The sequence below is a fragment of the Pinus tabuliformis genome, chromosome J, assembly GCF_031772625.1.
Source record: "Pinus tabuliformis cultivar Carrire ecotype Pingquan chromosome J, CPIR1, whole genome shotgun sequence".
NCBI lineage: Eukaryota > Viridiplantae > Streptophyta > Pinopsida > Pinales > Pinaceae > Pinus > Pinus tabuliformis.
Window position 1 is genome coordinate 347379655 of NC_142295.1, and position 19233 is coordinate 347398887.

At 38.0% G+C, this 19233-nt stretch overlaps 1 protein-coding gene across 1 annotated transcript; it reads right to left on the reverse strand.

Annotated features, from left to right (window-relative positions):
• Window positions 1-1326: 1326 nt before the first annotated feature.
• LOC149227181 (histone H1-like) lies at window positions 1327-2542 on the reverse strand. Its single transcript, XM_089375454.1, has 2 exons — window positions 2057-2542; window positions 1327-1974 (listed from the first exon to the last, which is right to left on the reverse strand). Exons 1-2 carry the CDS (start codon window positions 2168-2170, stop codon window positions 1489-1491), a joined length of 600 nt encoding a protein of 199 aa, XP_089231580.1. The 5' UTR covers window positions 2171-2542; the 3' UTR covers window positions 1327-1488.
• Window positions 2543-19233: the final 16691 nt, after the last annotated feature.

The following is a 19233-nucleotide window of genomic DNA, read 5'->3' on the forward strand; positions in this document are numbered from 1 at the left end:
CAATACCTAGACATAATAGATTCATAAAGGAAAATACTACTTGACAAAGTGGTTTTAAACTACAATGACAACAAAGATAAAATATTCATCTTACTAGACAAATTGCCAATAACAAAAAAAAACCTACATTAAAACTCAATTTCTAGTTGCTACTAAAAAAATCCTAGCTGCCACTACAAATTAAAAAAAACCCACAATTAACATAAGCATACACCTTTTATTTCAAGCACATATTATCAATTTCACATTGGTTAATCATAAAGACTTAAGAATGTTTAAGCTTTGGAAGTGATAGAGGTTCTCGTAAGTTAGACAAGAAGCCTAAAAATCTCATTTTCAAATCACTTAGCATATCATATTGCACCATATTTTAAAACTTTTTACATCTTACCATTAATAGATTACAATTACATTAGAGGACATTAATCTTATCACACCCAACCACTTCAATTACATTATAGAACATTAGTCCCACAACTCAATTTTCAATTTATACTTACCATATCATATCCAACCATATTTTAAAAAATTTTAAGTCTTACCATTAATGGATTACAATTACATTATAGGACATTCATTTTTCAGTTTATACTTAGCATATCATATCCAACCATATTTTAAAACTTTTTAAGTCTTACCATTAATGGATTACAATTACATTATAGGACATTCATTCCGTCACTTGCCCAATCGAAAACGCATCCCAATACACACAACTCAGTGTTAATTTATATTATTTAATTACATTATAGAACATTCATTCATGCCAATACCCACAACTCACCGTTAAAACTCACTCTTAATTTATATCTATGAATTACATGTTAGAACATTCATTCATTCTCTTGCCCAATCAAAAACACATGAAAATCATTGTTAATTTATATCACAATATGGTCATAGCGGAATCTAACACAATCTAATCTAGAAATTTCATGTTTAAAAACCCATAAATTTATATCACAATGTGGTCATAGCAGAATCCAACACAATATAATCTAGAAATTTCATGTTTAGAGATCTATAACCTTGTCCTGAAAATGAGTTACAGTGAGTGATTTGAAAAGCATGGACGAAAATCTCTCTTATGTGATTTCATCTGAAAAATATTATGATACGCGATAACCTTTTTCACAAATATCAATGTTAAATTACATAATGTGAAAAATATTATGATACGCCATAACCTTTTTCACAAATATCAATGTTAAATTACATAATGTTAATTACAACAGAAATTACAAGTATTTTCATCTCACATGAAACCATTAATCAACTTATATAATAATAATACAACAAAAGCTTGGTAGAGGGCAGATAGAATTATTCAGTTTGTCTTGACTGACTGACCATTCACCTCCGTTAAATACATCAACCCAGCTCTACTTCTTGATGTCAATTCTAATTAAAATTAAATTAATTAATTTATATTTACAGTTTAGTCAATTCAAATATCAGATTTGCAGTTACAAATATAACTGCAACATCTTATTTCTTGGCCTTCTTTGCGGCAGGCGCTGCTTTCTTCGGTTTAGGAGAAGCCGCCCTCTTTACAGCCTTGGCAGGGTCTGCCTTCTTCACAGGTGCCGCCTTTTTAGCAGGCGCTGCTGCCTTCGACATTGCAGGCTTCGGCTCGGGGACTTTAGCAGCCTTGGCTACTTTGGTGAGGGTTTTAGCCTTCTTGGTCCCAGGGGCAGCCTTGGGCTTAGCTGCGAGCTTCTTGGCAGGGGCTTTAGCCTTTACACGCTTGGCCGCCTTGGGCTTCACAGGCTTCTTCAGCTCCTCCGAAAGCTTGAAGGAGTTCTTGACCTTGGTGAGCTTGCCAGATTTGGCAAGATTTCTCAGCTGAACTGCTAGCAACTTCTTGAAATTGGCAGGGAGTTGGGATTGGTACTTGCTGCCAATATAGGCTGATATGGCATACTGGCTAGACCCGGTTCTCTCCTTCAAAGAAGTAATCGCTTCCGTGCTCATCTGTAAACAAAAAGGGGAAATTGAGACCTCTGCACTCAAAATCTAATGCGAGAAAAAAAATTCAGCGGCCAAGAATTGAAACCTGAAAATATGTAGGATGAGAAGGTAGCGGTTTCGATCCCTTGGAAGCCCTCGGCTTCTTTTCTTTGACAGCATTGTTGACTACAGGCTTTGCAGTTGTTTGAGCCCAAGCCATTGTTAATGGAGTAGTCTTTAACGCGACTTTTTGAAAGCCTTTCTGGCGATTTTTTCGGGTGAAAATCCGGCAGTAATTTATTGGAATCCAAGTTTGATAGCTAATTTCTGCACAATGAAACCGTCCCAGGGGTTTTTCAGGGCGCTGAATCCGAATATGCAGTTAAAAAACCATTTTAACTGCAACAAATCATGATTTCATCTCAATTTCTTCCGCCGGATTCCGTCACCGGAATCTCAAAAAGTCGCATTATAGACAACTCCATTGTTAATACAGCCAAATCGCTCAAGAACTTCAAAAGAAAATGATACCAAGAAACAAAAAAACAAGATCTTCGCAGACAAATGGAAATTGAGTTGACAAATAATGAGAAAAAATCTTTCAGGTGATATAAAATTGATTGTTAGCCCTGTTCATAAATAGAGGGGAAGGCGACGGTAACTGGAGATGCTCACCGCCCCCTGGGCGGCCGGCACGTCTACGGTTCATTTTTTCGCCATGCAGTTCATCCGACGGTCGTGAGTGGCCCGGCCATCCTCCCACGGATCGAGGTTTCAAAGAGGAATCGCTGTCGGCCTTTGAAATTCTCCGTAAGAAATCTCACGGTACTCGACGAAATCTTACTTTTTACATTTATTATTTTAAATAAGCATTTAAATGATTAAAAAGGAAACTTCTTAAATCTGGGTTTGGTTGGTCTGGTGCCTAGAAGCATATATATTCCTTTCCTATGGAGGAAGTGAACGTTGCTGTAGCATGGGGGACGTACTTGTTTCTTTACGGTCACAATTTAATTTTATTTTTTTTATTTTTTTTTTATTTTTTAATTAAAAAAAATAAATAAATTCATAAAAATAAATAAAAATAATTTTAATTAAATAAATGCAAAGAAAAAACAAAATTTGCTTTTAAAACTCGTTTTCTCGTATTCTTTTGAATCTCAATTTTTTTTAAATACCTCTGGCATCTCTAATGTTTTTAGTATCATCTATCTCTTCTTTCATTCCTTAATCAACAATTTTTTTTTTAATATATAGTATCCACAATTTTTTTTTTAATATATAGTATCCACTCTTTAATCATGATTGTTTTTTTCATTTTATAATAAACATTTTTTTTTTCTCTTCTTTCATTGTTCACTTTTTTTTATCATTATTTATAAGTGTCGAAGTTATAAGTTCAATTCTTTTTATACTTTTGAGGTCAATCTTTATGATTGAGTCAACAAGAAGTGATCCTTTAAAGTAGATCAACCTAATACAAATATTTCGTGGATGTAGCGGTCACTAATCTTTAGGGGAAGGAATAATGGATTGTTTGAATGTCACATTGGAGGACCAACAAATATGGACCAATATGTCATATTGCACACCTAGAAACATGTCAAAAACTTCGAGTGCCTATCACCTGTGGTCACACCCATTGGAGGAAGAGTCTATGGCCATCATAAATGAAATGTCACAAACTTTATCTATCCAATGTACGAAGGTTGATGTTCGATAAATGAATAGGGTGATAGGACTGGATGATGATACTCTTGAGTTTCTTTAATGCAAGGTAGGTACACCACTTGTGATGCACGTCAAATCAGATATAGAAACCTACTTTAATCCAAAGGATAAAAGAGGACAGGGGTTTAATTTAGTGTCATGATGACGTTGAAGCAGCTTTTCCTCTAGTTGATGCATCATAGATTTTAAAATCCCTTATGAAAGTATCGCTAGAAGAAATGAAATTTTAATTGAGCCTAGGTTTATTGGCAAATTATTAAAACTCATACATTTGAGTGGTTCCTCGTGTTGATTTTTGTAGTTATGGTTAGTCTTCATAATTAATATTTTAGCCCTTAAATTATGTAAGACATGTTCATGTAATTTTTACTTTAACCAGGTTTGAAATATAATATATATAAGACATGTTCTTCATGTTACTTTCAGAAGAGAAATTTTGAATTCTTGGCTCCAAATCTTAAAGTCGTCCCTCCAAGAAGTTAGGTCGGCTTGCCCCTTTGGTCACACCCATTTGACCTCCTAGAAAAGTATAACTAAAGGCTTTGGCCTTCTCCAAGAGACTAATTCAATCATCATCTATACAAGACAATTCAAATTATTTGTGGTGAAGGAGGACAAAATCTGAGGCTAAATAGAGAGACAAAATCTAAGGAAGACTGAAATCTCTAAGGCGGAAAATGCTCATTTGATGCGCAGACTGAATCTTTGAGGCAAACGAGTTCTTCGACAAAGGATCGAATCTGAGCAGACTCATTTCTTGGATATAGGACCGAATCTAAGCAGACCTATATCTTGGGCAGAGGGTCAAATTATGGGAAGACCTATCTCTGGGAAATTTGACCAAGTTTGACCATAATGATATTGCTAGTCAGTTTGACCTTGTTCTTCGCTAGAAAATTTTAGATGTATCTCTATTGAATTGAATAATTTCTCTAAGGAAAAGGTTGTTGGGTTTTCCCCACGTGAGTTTTCCTAGGGTAAATTGTTGTGTCTCGTGTTTGGTTATCTCTTTATGATCTTACTAGCATTTTTCTCTAATGTTAACATCTTCTATGTAATTGTTTTATGATGAATTTGAATGCAAGAAAAGGTTAACATAAGAAATCATAAAAAGTAATTATTAGTTAGAAGATCTTATGAAAGATCAACATTGTATCAGAGCATGGTTTGAAAGGAGCAGCCTTGGAGAATCCCTTATCCAAATCTTTGTTTGCAAATGTATATGTTCTGGCCAAGATTAATTGTGACGAACGAATCCCCAGGTGCAGGATTGAACTAGAATTTTAACACACCCAACCCTAATTGAGGTTAGAAAGAGGTAGTTACTATGTTGACCTGACCTCCAAGGTCCTATTATGAAAATGAGATCTAATAATTTCAATCTTTTCAACTTCCTCAAAACTTGAAATGGATGACATCATTGCATTCATCTCATCGAGACCTTTTCAACAATATAAAATTTGTTTCAATCTAACTCCTGAACCAAGAGAATTGACCAATTAAAAATTGGCCTATTAGGCCTTGCCAGATCATCTGACCTGCCATGTGGCGCCCACGTGGTCGCTATGCCACCTGGCGAGTGTAAGTGGAAAGAGCATCAGCCTTCATGGTTGACAGTAGGCCCTTCTTCATAAATCACTAATTACTTACATCGGAGTCCCCGACCCTAACTAGCTTGATTGGCTCGACCTACTAACCCCCAACCTGGAGGTCAACTCAACCTTATTTGGCACAATACCTAGTCGATTGTGAACTCACCTGAGTTTCTCCTTTTGACCGCCTCTCTCGACCACCAACTTGGTGGGACCTACAAGTGAGTTTCAACGTGTCTTGTGATCTGTTATACTTAGAATTTTTTTCTCAATTTTATGAGAAATCGCCCAAGCTCGTGGCCTTCATGACTTGATCACCTGGTTGAACTTGAACTTCATGAGCTCGAGAATGAAGATCCAATATCTTTCACCTCTCTTCCAACACACCATGGCCATGAAGGCTATGAATCAATGTGCTCAGATACATTAGCTATATTTCACTAAAATACACTGGATTCCTACTCTCAGAATCCGTTGAATCAAGTATAAACTTCGGTCATTACCTTTCCCAGAAAAATGCCTAGAAAATGTGCACTTACGTACACATCCCAGAACCTCGAGGAAACCAATCTAGTTTACCAAAACACAACATAATCATGTGTTTCTTTTTAGTAAACAACTCACGTTATACAAGTAATGCATGCAGGGTATTACTCAGACACAATAACATATTTATGCATTTGGTATGTCCCAACCATATACATGAATTTTTACACTCACACTAACACTAGGAAACCAATCTTTTGCAAATCCAACCAAGCAAGCAAACATTTCCTAAATACACAGGGATTTCGACCACAACAGTGATGTACCCATCTAACTCAAGAAAAAATAATAGATTTTCAGCTTAGACTTAAACATAGGAATGGCTCATTCCTCAACAATCACAAAATCAACATTTCCACCTATACACGGAAATTCACATTCCTCAACACCTTCATAAGCTTCTAATAAGTCCACTAACATGTGTTGAAAATGTAACTAGTGTCGGTCTTCATAATGAAATTCAAATATACTATTGATGTATTTACTATATTCATTATTATTATATTTCTCATCTAAAGCATGTTCTTCATGCTTGTAGGGTCAATTGAGTCAAAATAAAATTTATTATGAGTCAAAGAAATGTAAATGCGTCAAACTCCCATTTGGACTTATTATAAGAAAAGGAAAATTATTTTCATCTTGAGTCAAAAGAGTCTAAATGTCATCCAAAAGACCAAGTTGGCCATAGGGGCAGCTATTCGACCTCCTGAACAACTATAAATATGAGTCAATTCTATCACTTGAGAAACCAATTCATCACTCTTGCATTCACATCGATTTATATGCAAGAAGAAGAAGAAAATCAACGAAAGTCAAAGGAGGGAGAGTGAAGTCAAAGAAGAGTGAAATATGAGTTTTTTGCCCTAATTTTTTCCACACTTGTGAGATTTTTTGAATTTTTTGAGGTTGTTACAAGGCCGAAATTTGTCCTTCATTGCAGGTTCGATATTTTTTGTACTTTGACCATATTTCAGAAGGGTTTGATCAATGTTGACTTTTGTTGACTTTGACTTGTTGAGGAGACTTGGAGGAGGGTTGACTTGGGGCATGTGTGGAAGTCTAAGTCTTAGTCTTGGTTCTTGGATTCACTTTGATATGATTCTATAAGAATATGATTTCTTGGGTTTTACCCCTTGTGGGGTTTTACCCCTTGTGGGGTTTTACCCCTTGTGGGGTTTTACCCCTTATGGGGTTTTTCCCTAGCTTGGAGCCTAATTTCTTGTGTCCTTTGTCTCTTTGTGATCTTCATGTTTTATACATTTTGGTAATTGCTTGATGAAGATAATATAAATTTAATAAGAAGCCAACAAACATTCACAAGTAATTATCAAGTTAAGAGAAATCAATCCTAATCTACTAGCATCTTGGTTTCTCAACATGGTATCAGAGCTAAGGTGAAGGGAGGGCAACTTGAAGATCACTTTTTGTTGGCATATTTGAAGACACTTTTATAACAATTATCTCACTCTCAAAACACATGACTTGCAACAGTTACATTTGAGGACACTTATTGCAGTAGTTATACTTGAAGATATTCTTTCATCAAGGGCAAAAAGAAGAATATCCAAAGACCATCATTTTTGTAGCAATCATCACTCACTTTTGAAGAAGACCATTGTAGCATTAATCTCTCTTTAACATTATTTTAGGAAACATTGTCAAGCTCTTGATCATTCATCACCCATCATTGAAGAAGTCGTTATATCAGCTTGCAGACATTATTGTAGCATATGTTATCACTCCTCCTGATCTCCAAGGCTGAGGAAGAGTCGAGCTGAGGTAACCACATACCAACTTTTTGACTTGGTAGCTAGCCCTACCAAGCCGGAGAGGGCTTTCTCCAAAGAATCACAGCCAAGAGGGTTGGATGGATTAGGGTTTTAGGCTAGGTATAAAGTGCAGAGGTTGTTTTGATTTGATTTGATGGGGTTATTATTGGATGAGGATATTAGGTCAAAGAGGCTAGGTCAGGGCAAATAAGATTAGGGTTACAATCCATTCAATGGGGCAAGGTAGGTAGGTAGGCTAGCACATTAGGGTTTATTGGGATGAGATGATTCAGACAGGTGAGGAGCTAGGAAGAGCATGAAAGATGTATTCTTCCTAAACTAAAGAAAGATGAACAAACTATGAAAACTTCCCCAAAACAGAGCATATGAGATGATTCTCGTTTATCAACTTGAAAGAGATCATACAATAGACATGAAATGGAATATGGAGTAACAATACATTCACTCAAATGAAATTGAAGAAAAAACAATACTAGACAACCATACCACAGGTATCCCAAGGAAATAACTGCAACTCATCTATTAAAACTGGCCAAATTATGATACAATAGTGTCTCTGATCAATCTAACAGCATCCAACTGAGTCCAACCTTTGAAAAGACTAAAAAATACAAGATATAGGCCTAAAAAAAAACTCCTCCCATCCTGAGGTGGTCGAATCCATGAGAGAAGGAGCATTTCCACTAAAATCTGAACTGATAGCTAGAGTGTAGGGTGGTCAAAGTGACTGATCCCTAATTACATTGAAAATGATTCATTTGACTTGATGATAACTTTTACCTGATGAATCTACCCCTAGATAACTTATCCACATAATTATTACATTTACCATCCTCAATTACATAGGTGAAAACATCATTTTTTTAGATGAAAGTCAAAATTACAGTGAAAATTCAAAAATATCAGCAAATGGTCAAGTGTGCCATTTTTCTGCCAAGTGCACCCTCACAATGTCAAGTGCGCCCTCACAGTGTCAAGTGCGCCCTCCCTGTTGCAGGCTGATTTTGACTGAGTTGTAGGTGTCCAAATTAGGCTCAAGATGGCTTGTTGGAAAGCCCTTCAAGTATACTTTCTGAATATGCCTCCAGTTTGCAAAATGAAGCTGATTTGACCCCTCAAAACTTCATTCTCCCAAGACTGCTCAGTGCATAGCGCCTAGGCCAAAATTGAGGCAGAAACATGATTTTTTGCTTGTTTTTTGCCCTTTTTACCTACTAGTTTTGCAAACTAAGGTTGGAAAAGTGGTTTTCTTAGATATATTGGTCATTTGGCATCCACTGGTGGTCTTCATTTGCTCAAAAAGTGGCTCAAAAAAGTGCGCAGCGCCAAGGGCGTTGCGCGTTTGACCATTTTGTTGATATAGCATTGTCTAGGAACACACAGAAAAAGACAGAACTTGCAAAAAATGAGCCAAAATGCTTCAAAATTGGTGAAGTGGCTGATGATGGTGTGGCTAGGCTTGGAGTGAAGCCTCTACAAGTATATCAAGTTTCTTTTTCTTTTCTTGGTGAGTTAGGGCTTCAATCTTTGCATTTGCTGCCTTGAGCTTTGCCCTTGCATTTCTTTCTCTTTTGGCATAGTGTTTGGCCATTCTCCTTTGAATGTTGTTGTCCTTTTTAGATTTCTTCAACAACTTCTCCAAGTGATCATTGATGGCCTGAAGCCAACCTTCCTTGTCTTCTTTGATCATATCCAAGAATTGATCATCAAGCATAGCTTCATCAACTATCTCTCTTTGCCTTTGCCTTTCAAGTTCCAAGGCTCTTTTCAAACCTCTGGTTCTAGGCCTGCCTCTTGGTGCTTGTTCATCTTGCTCTTCAAGCAAACCATGCTTCTCAAGTGTCTCTTCTAACAAAACCTTGGCTTTTTCTGCCTCCCTTTGAGCTGTGATGTATTTTACCTCATCAATGAATTGCTTGGTCTTCAACTGCTTATTCTCCTACTCAAGGAAGTTTATGACAAATTTGGCCCTGTCAAGATTAGTTTGGAGTTCTCTAACCTTGGCATCCTTTCCTTTGATGACTATACTGATGTTCTCATCATCATCATGCTCACTTAGGTCAACAAGCTCAAAATCTTGTTTAGTCTCATGGAGGTCCTCCTCATGTCTGATTTTTGCCTCAATCTGTGCCTCAGTCACCTTTTGTTTGCCTTTGTCTACCTGCTTTGCTGATGTAGAAGGAAAGACCCCTCCCACTATGTGTGGAGCAAACACATGCCTGTGATCTCTCTGGTATGTTCTTGCCAATGGCTCAACCTCAGCCACATTAGCCCTCTTAGGCTTACTGACCTCAATCCTGCTAGGTGATCCAATGTCATGATGAAAAGGTGATGAGGGTGGTGAATTTGGTGAAGGAGACTGATCTGATGAAGATGAATGTGCTGTGGGCTGAGATGGGGGAATGGAAGTGGAAGGGTGAGATGATGAAGGCAGATTTTGTGCATGTTGAATAGATGGCTTAGTGAATATCTCATTGGCTATGAAGGTACTCCATGCAATGTTCAATTCTTTGAGATGATAGAGGACTATGATTTTGATGAGGGAATGATGGAAAAGACTTCTCATTTGATGTTCATACTCTCTTTTCTAGAAAATAAATGCCATCTTATCAATGCTCCGAAAATGTAGTAGGGTATGTTGAGCATCTTTACCCTAGTGAAATGCATTAAGAGCCAAATGTGATAGGTATAAAGTCTAGAAAATCTACCTTCGCATGAAAAGTATTTCATGATAATCTTCATCATTGGGGCATATTTGTCCAGGAGGTAAGAAAAAGGAAAAAACCTCTTTTTCTCATTCTTGTACCTTGGTTTTATGAAAGGCTCATAGTAATGTTCCTCCAATTCACTTTGCTTGAACCATTTCTCCCCAACATTTGGGATCTGGTGGCAGCTGATATAATGGCAGTGGATATAGTAAAAGTGACACCAGCTAGAGTAACTTGGTTGTCATGGAGGTTAGATATGAAAAGTCTGGTCAACATGGCATGGTGTTGGACTTTTTGAATTTGCTCACAGAATTCATAACAACCAACATTTTTTAAACATGTCACAGCCATAGGAGATGCCAAGAGTTCCCTGATATTTGTTGGCTCAAATCTGAGTATTCTCCCCCCTTTGTGTGGTCTCTTCACCTCTGTTTCTTCTCCCTCACTGTATGGTTTGTTTTCTTCTTCTGCCATGGTGTCTTAATGTCAAAACCCTAGGGAGGTATGATGTTGGTGGAATGTGGTTTTTAGGAATAAGGAATGGGAAAGGGAAATTGAGGGAGATGGTGCTAGGGATTTATGAAATGGGGGAGGGGACATGGAGTAGTAATATGATGGAATTTAGGATGGGGAAATTATTTACAGGTTGGGGGTTGGGAGCCTAGGTAGTTGTAGCACCTAGGGCTTAGGGTATTGGGATAAAGGGTTTAGGGAAAGGGAATTGTAATGAGGGAAGGGTATGAAAGTGTAGGGGAATGCAATTTGGGAATTGAGAGTGCAATGGTGATTTGAGGGAGATACTAGGGTTTGAAATGAGTAAAACACCAAATCTTTAATGAAACTTTCAAAATACCATAAGGAATGACTGTAGGAGGAAGAAGAATGATATATTTAACTGTCACTCACTTGCTGGAGGTTGAAGACAACGTTGCTAAAGCTTTGGAGGCAATTTGGCGAAGTTTGGAAGTGTTTAAATGCGCCCTCCTTTTGGAAAACGCACAATGCTTGCTCTATTTTTTGCAATTTTGCCTAGGAACTTGAAAAACTCTCTCTTGGAATTTTCTCAACGATGGTAGGAGACAAATGAAGTTGCATTTGATGCTATGAAGGTTCTTATACTTGAGTGAATTTGATTTTTTGATTTTAAAACCCACTTTCTAATGTTCCAATTCACCTTTGAAAACTTTACTAATTACCCTTTACACTTTGATTTTCTTCTTTGCAGATTGATGATGCTGGAGTTTGGCACTCTTTACATTTGACTTTGCTTTGATGAAGTTGGCATATAGAGTTTGAGTTGGCAACTTAGGAACAATACTTATTACATATAGTGAACATAAAATTACATGAAGAAAATAAAAATAAATTACATCTCTTTTTTGAATGAAATTACACTTTGGTATGAAAATCATACTTTGAAACCAAAACTACAACTTTCGAAAACCATTTTTACATACTAAAAAATATTCTTCAGATGATAAAGAAATATCATTTCAATCACTCTCATACTTTTGTTGACCTTATGAGATGAAATGGAGTATTATTGAACCTTGGAAAATGAAACATAGTGACCTAATGGGACCTTGAATGACCAGACTCCAAGTTGACTTGACTAACATAAAGGAATGATGAAATGAGCTTCTGATTGATATATGCTCAGTAAGTCATGTAGGTGGGCCAATAAGTATTGATTTTTCAAGGAGGGTGAGGTTTTTTTTACTAGGGCTACCATCAATGAGTAAATTTTTGAATGAGGACCTAGTTGGAATGACAATAATTTTTGAGTGAGACCCTAATATGAATATGAAAAGAGGATTTTTTATCAACTGATGGCAGTATGCAAATACTGACACTAACAACATCCATCCTTGAGGACATCATTATAGCAACCACCACCCAATAACATCTTTGGAGACTCTTGGAAGCATCAACATTCTAGGAACCAATCTTATAACAACCTCTTCTCTTTTGACAAGTAAGTACGTTACTATACTCTATGTCTCAACCTCCCATTCAAATGACATCTATTTGTAAGGAAGTCAACAAACTTGATGGAGCCACTAATTTCAAGGCTTGGAAAAAGATAATTGATTTGATTCTCATAGAAAATGAAGTCATGGATTTTCTTCTAGGAAAATTTCTAGAACCAGACAAGGATAATGTTGAGAAATGGAAATAAGAAACTCCAATTTAAATTTGTCCTTGAATTTAAACTGTGAATTAAAATCGAATTCTATTCTCATAGCAACTTGTAAATAGTTAATTAAGTTTAATTAACTTAATTAGCTTAGGACTTTCGAGTTGGAAGTATTTCTGAATTCATGTATATGTTCTCCCTAAGTTTTAGGGGTCCAAGACGAGTTTAATAGTGAGATGTAATTAGATAACTTAGTTTATTGAGTTATGTTCTTTTAAATTAGTTCCAAACTATTTGAGGAACTAATAGAGATGTAACAGTCAATTTGTGCACTAGTGCATCTAGAAGTGTCACTCTAGTTAACTAAAGATTCCATCATCAGAAACTCATGCATGTTGATTTTGAGAAAGACCCAGTTGAGGCTAGAGTGCAGGGACAATGTATTATCAGTTGTATGATTTATTGAGTTGTATAGATCTTGCATGAAATCAAGAATTCAACCTAGATTGGATTGCACATTTTTGGAAGCACTTGATTCCCATTAATATGGGTTATTCAGCCATAGGATTTGCACAAGGAAATAGGGGCTTGGAGGGCAGCATAATTGGCTAAGTGTTGTCCAAGAGCTTTCTTATGAGCTGAGAGAGTTTAGCATACTTGTGCGGAATTGTTCTAGTGAGAACAAGCTTTGTATATTCACTCATATTTCTGATATATGCAATATAGATAGCGTGGTTTTGAGCAGTGGCTTTCCCCAGATACATCTTGTGTTATGTGCCATTGATTTATCTTCTTCTTGTTCATATTATTTTTCATCGATCTATTGGCTTCCGCTGGTTGAAAGTAGAAGTAGATTCTTGTCCTGTGGTTTAGTAAATTTCATGAGCTTGTGAATCTATAGGAAAATCTACATGTTATAGGAGTTGAGAACAATATACTAGAGGAGATTTCGAAGTTTTGAGTTTTGGGTTACAGGTGAAATTTGAATTTGAAATACATACTTCAAGATTGACATATGGCATTCTACGGTTTGCGGCTCGAGTATGCCTTGGAAGGAAACTCAAATTTTATAGCCTGGAGGGACAAAATGGAGGTTGTGCTAGAGGATAATGGCTTGAAGGAATTCGTTGATCAAGAAATTCCTAAGCCAACAACATCAGATGCATAGAATTTGGCCGAATGGAAGAAGTGTGTGGCAAAGGTGAGGTGGATAATCCTTGAGGGAGTTCGAGACCACATTGTCTCGAGTCTCCATGGCAAGGAAACTTCGTATGCTATGTGGAAAACATTGACAAACTTGTATGTTGGAAATAATACTGAGAGGGGGGGGGGGGGTGAATCAGTATTAGCAACTGAAACACTTTTTCATTTTCATACTCAGATTCATATACGCGACTTCAATTCAGGATATCCGTGTATATACGCGACTGTGTTAAATGAAACTAGCGTACATACAGTAATCTTATGATTCAGTTAGTTTATCTTCAGTGAATGCATCAGAACATTATTAACCACATTAACAGTAAACAGGAGCAGTATAACAGAACGGATCATCACACATAAGCCACACACATGAACACCATGATATAAGGTGGAAACCCAATGTGGGTGAAAACCACCTGCTGCAATTTGTTTCTATCTTCCTTTAATAAGAAACTTCTTTTACAATGTACTGGTGCAATCCTTTACTAGTACGCAAGCTTCTACCTGCAGAAGGCTACAACCTTCTTAGCTCTTGTACTAGCCGATCCATTTACTAGTACGTAGGCACTGGCCTACTGAAGGCTCCAACCTTCACTCGTTTTCCAGCTGCTCCTGGAAGGGAGCTACAACCCCCTGGCTCTTGTATTGGCCAATATGTTTACTAGTACGTAGGCGTCGGCCTACGGAACTCAACAATCATCCAGGGACCATGTTTCATACATTTTCATACTGGATCCATACATACAAAACAATCTTTACTGTAATCAACAATCTCTGAATCACCCTGTCAACAACACAATCAACAACAGAACTCTGCAATAATAACCAGATCCAACTGCAACCTCAAATATCATATCTCATACTGTATACGCTACTTTGACGAACCAAACCTGCGTATATACGCGCTTTCACCAAGGCCAACCCGCGTACAGATCTGCAAATATTTACTCATAACATTGCCGTTGTTCCAAACATCTGTCATACCCAGATCATAACATTCATACAATAAACATGCGTCAATAGATCTAGTCTATCCATAATCAAACCATATAATGATAATCATTCAAGCCTTAAGCTCCCGATCCATCGTTCATCATCCTTCACATGAGTGCCTCCTTGGTTCAGATCAAGCAAGGCATCACCAACCCATAGCCAACATCTAGATCTCACACATCATCAGATCTTCATCACATGCTCACACCTTCTCTTGGCCTAATGATCTTTTCCTTATATAAGTTTAGGCTTCTCTCAATACCATGGTCCAAAACCATGTAGAACCAATACCTTGGGTCGTCACTTCGGGCCAATTACCATGGACCAATACCAAAATCCCATGGACCAAATACCACTGACCAAAACCATGGTTTCCGACATGTACACGCCTTTCCTTCTGCGAACCAGCGTGTGTACATATACGCGCCTTTTGCTCCACTAACCCGCGTGTATATGCGCTTTCATCACGGTAAACATGCGTATACCTCTCTCTTGACCTACTGCTCTATGATCTGTCATCTGAGTGAGTTGCCATCAAGGACAACACTTGTATCATACCTCTGAGTGAGTTGCCATCAAGGACAACACTTGAATCATAATGCCAACAATCTCCCCCTTTGGACTTGATGGCAACAACCACACCAAGTCACTCTCCCCCTTTGACATCAAGGGCAAAGGGCAGACCAAGATATTCTCTTCTTTGATCTCCACCTGCTGTCCATACTCCCCCTGAGTACTTGCTGAATTCTCTGATTGAGCTCCCCCTTTGTACATGCCAAGATGTACCAATCCGTCCATGCTCCCCCTGAGCACATGCAAGATCTGCAAAAGCATATCATGACTCTATACATACATCAATCTCCCAACCAAGTGGGAATGCACCATTTTAAACTCATCCACCCAACCAAGTGAGGATATACCAATTGTTTATACATGACTCAACAACAAGAACCCTTATATTATCCATCCCATGCATAGTGGGGTAACAAAACAAAGACCAGCAATCCATTCAAGACCATGATTATCATACATCATATATGATCTGCACCATAAGCATCAGCATCCAAACCTGCAATACCATTCTTTTGACCGACCAACAATAAGTAGCAAGATGTATCATTTAGCTACATAAGCATCATCAACAAAGGCTTCTAACTGTAATGCCAACAATGCATTATTTGAAGTATATGCTCCCCCTGAACCTGTGTCATGCCATCATCAAATAGTGACTGAACCATATCTGACTTCTGTACTGCTGCTTTTCTTAAGAACTCCATATACGCGACTGTGCAGCGTCTAACTCGCGTATATACGCGACTTGTCTTCATGAAACCTACGTATGAGATTTAGAACAAAGATGTTCCACACTTTCAGCTTCCTCTGAGTCTGTCATGTCTGTGTATTCTGCTATGCCACATCTTTCTGGCTGTACTTCCTTTTTCTTCCATATCTTCAACTGTGATGATGTTTTCTCCTTTTGGTATGGTGTCCACAACCTTCTCCTACATTCCTTTGCTATGTGTCCAAGCTTGTTACATGCATAACATCTTACATATTTCATATTCCTTCTGTAGCAATCAACAGCTTTGTGACCAAACATGTTGCAAGAAAAACAATATCCTTTGAAGTACCTGGAACGTGAAGATCTTTCTGTGTGATGGTCTTGAACCATTCTACTTCTGCATCTGGCTGCAACATGTCCATGATTATAACATACATAACATTCAACATTATACATCGGAGGAAATAATCGTCTATCACTTCCATAGTTAGGAGCAAATGATTTTCTTTGAGGAATTTCTTTCCTTGGCTGTTCCTTATTGAGCATTTCAGATTTCTCATTAGAGTTTCTTGCCTCACCTTGTGAGCTAGATTCACCTTCAATAGATTCATGAAAACCAAGACCAGTTTTGATAGCAGGAGACCGTTGACTACTAAGAATATCATCCAAAATCTTAGTACTATCTTGAAATCGTAATAGTTTATCCTTTTCTTATAATTTATCTTTCAAGATATTTACCTCAACCTGATGTTGTTCTTCCTTTTCCATGCATTGCTTCTTCAAGATTTCTTCAGACTTCCTTCCTTCTTCCACTTGTTGCCTTAATTTGAGAATCTCTTTTTCTTGTTCTTCATTCAACACTTGCAGCATTTGACGAACTCTGAAGGCACATTCCAGCTGAGCTTTTAAGCTGATAATTTCTTCCTTGAGGGCACTCTCCCTTTTGCTAGGTAGATCTTCTTGATCTATGATTTTATCTGATGCTTCATTTGCTTGTCCATCTTCAATCTGAGGTGATTCAGAATCTAAATACTTACTTCCACTCACCGGCAAGCTGTCATTGTTCTTTTGAGCTGTCTTCTTCTTTTGACGCGCTTTCTTTCCCATTGTTCTACGGATCTCCTTCAAGCGATCAAGCTTATACCAAAGGACCTGCTCTGATACCAATTGTTGGAAATAATACTGAGAGGGGTGGGTGAATCAGTATTAGCAACTCAAACACTTTTTCATTTTCATACTCAGATTCATATACGCGACTTCAATTCAGGATATTCGCGTATATACGCGACTGTGTTAAATGAAACTAGCGTACATACAGTAATCTTATGATTCAATTAGTTTATCTTCAGTGAATGCATCAGAACATTATTAACCACATTAACAGTAAACAGGAGCAGTATAACAGAACGGATCATCACACATAAGCCACACACATGAACACCATGATATAAGGTGGAAACCCAATGTGGGTGAAAACCACCTGCTGCAATTTGTTTCTATCTTCCTTTAATAAGAAACTTCTTTTACAATGTACTGGTGTAGTCCTTTACCAGTACGCAGGCTTCTACCTGCAGAAGGCTACAACCTTCTTAGCTCTTGTACTAGCCAATCCATTTACTAGTACGTAGGCGCTGGCCTACTAAAGGCTCCAACCTTCACTCGTTTTCCAGCTGCTCCTGGAAGGGAGCTACAACCCCCTGGCTCTTGTACTGGCCAATATGTTTACCAGTACGTAGGCGCCAGCCTACGGAACTCAACAATCATCCAGGGACCACGTTTCATACATTTTCATACTGGATCCATAAATACAAAACAATCTTTACTGTAATCAACAATATCTGAATCACCCTGTCAACAACACAATCAACAACAGAACTCTGCAATAAGAACCAGATCCAACTGCAACCTCAAATATCATATCTCATACTGTATACGCTACTTTGACGAACCAAACTTGCGTATATACGCGCTTTCACCAAGGCCAACCCGCGTACAGATCTGCAAATATTTACTCATAACATTATCGTTGTTCCAAACATTTGTCATACCCAGATCATAACATTCATACAATAAACATGCGTCAATAGATCTAGTCTATCCATAATCAAACCATATAATGATAATCATTCAAGCCTTAAGCTCCCGATCCATCGTTCATCATCCTTCACATGAGTGCCTCCTTGGTTCAGATCAAGCAAGGCATCACCAACCCATAGCCAGCATCTAGATCTCACACATCATCAGATCTTCATCACATGCTCACACCTTCTCTTGGCCTAATGATCTTTTCCTTATATAAGTTTAGGCTTCTCTCAATACCATGGTCCAAAACCATGTAGAACCAATACCTTGGACCCAATACCTGGGGTCGTCACTTCAGGCCAATTACCATGGACCAATACCAAAATCCCATGGACCAAATACCACTGACCAAAACCATGGTTTCCGACATGTACGCGCCTTTCCTTCTGCGAACCAGCGTGTGTACGTATACGCGCCTTTTGCTCCACTAACCCGCGTGTATACGCGCTTTCATCACAGTAAACCTGCGTATACCTCTCTCTTGACCTATTGCTCTATGATATGTCATCTGAGTGAGTTGCCATCAAGGACAACACTTGTATCATACCTCTGAGTGAGTTGCCATCAAGGAAAACACTTGAATCATAATGCCAACATTGTATTAGAACAACAATGACCAAAGGAAATTGGAACTGAAGGACAAACTTTGAAAAATCAAAATGGAGAAAGGCAAGACGATTCCAAAATACTTGACCAAGTTCACTCAGTGTCGTGATGAACTTGGAAGTGTTGGAATCACGGTTGCCGAGGATGATATGGTGAGTATTTCTCTTCTAGGACTCCCAAAGAGTTGGCATAGTTATCAGGACTCTGTCAATGGTCGGGAGAAGTTGCCGGATTGGGAACGACTGTGGTCGGATTTGATGCAGGAGGAGATCAGGAGGAACACCAGGGATGGCTCTTCATCAAAGGATGATGATGAAGAGAATTGTGCCTTAGAGATTAAGGCAAAGAAGAGGAAAGGGGAAGCTTCCCATTCCAAATCGAATTCTTATCATGGAGGTAAGAAGAAAGACATGACAAAAGTTAAGTGCTTTCATTGTCATGAGCTGGGCCATTTTGCTACAAATTGTCCACTTAAGAAGTCCAAGAAGAAGTCCTCAGGAGGAGCGACAGATGAGGCTTTGGCCTCTCAATTTAAATTGGACTTTTCCCTCATTGCATGCATGGTATCATCAATGATGGGAAGTGTATGGTACTTATACAATGGAGCTTCATT

Excerpts from the sequence above, each read along its gene's own strand:
- LOC149227181 (XM_089375454.1), bottom strand. The coding sequence starts at position 2,170 with ATGGCTTGGGCTCAAACAACTGCAAAGCCTGTAGTCAACAATGCTGTC. Across the intron at positions 1,975-2,056 it reads CTCATCCTACATATTTTCAG|ATGAGCACGGAAGCGATTAC; the intron begins GTTTCAATTCTT and ends TTTTGTTTACAG.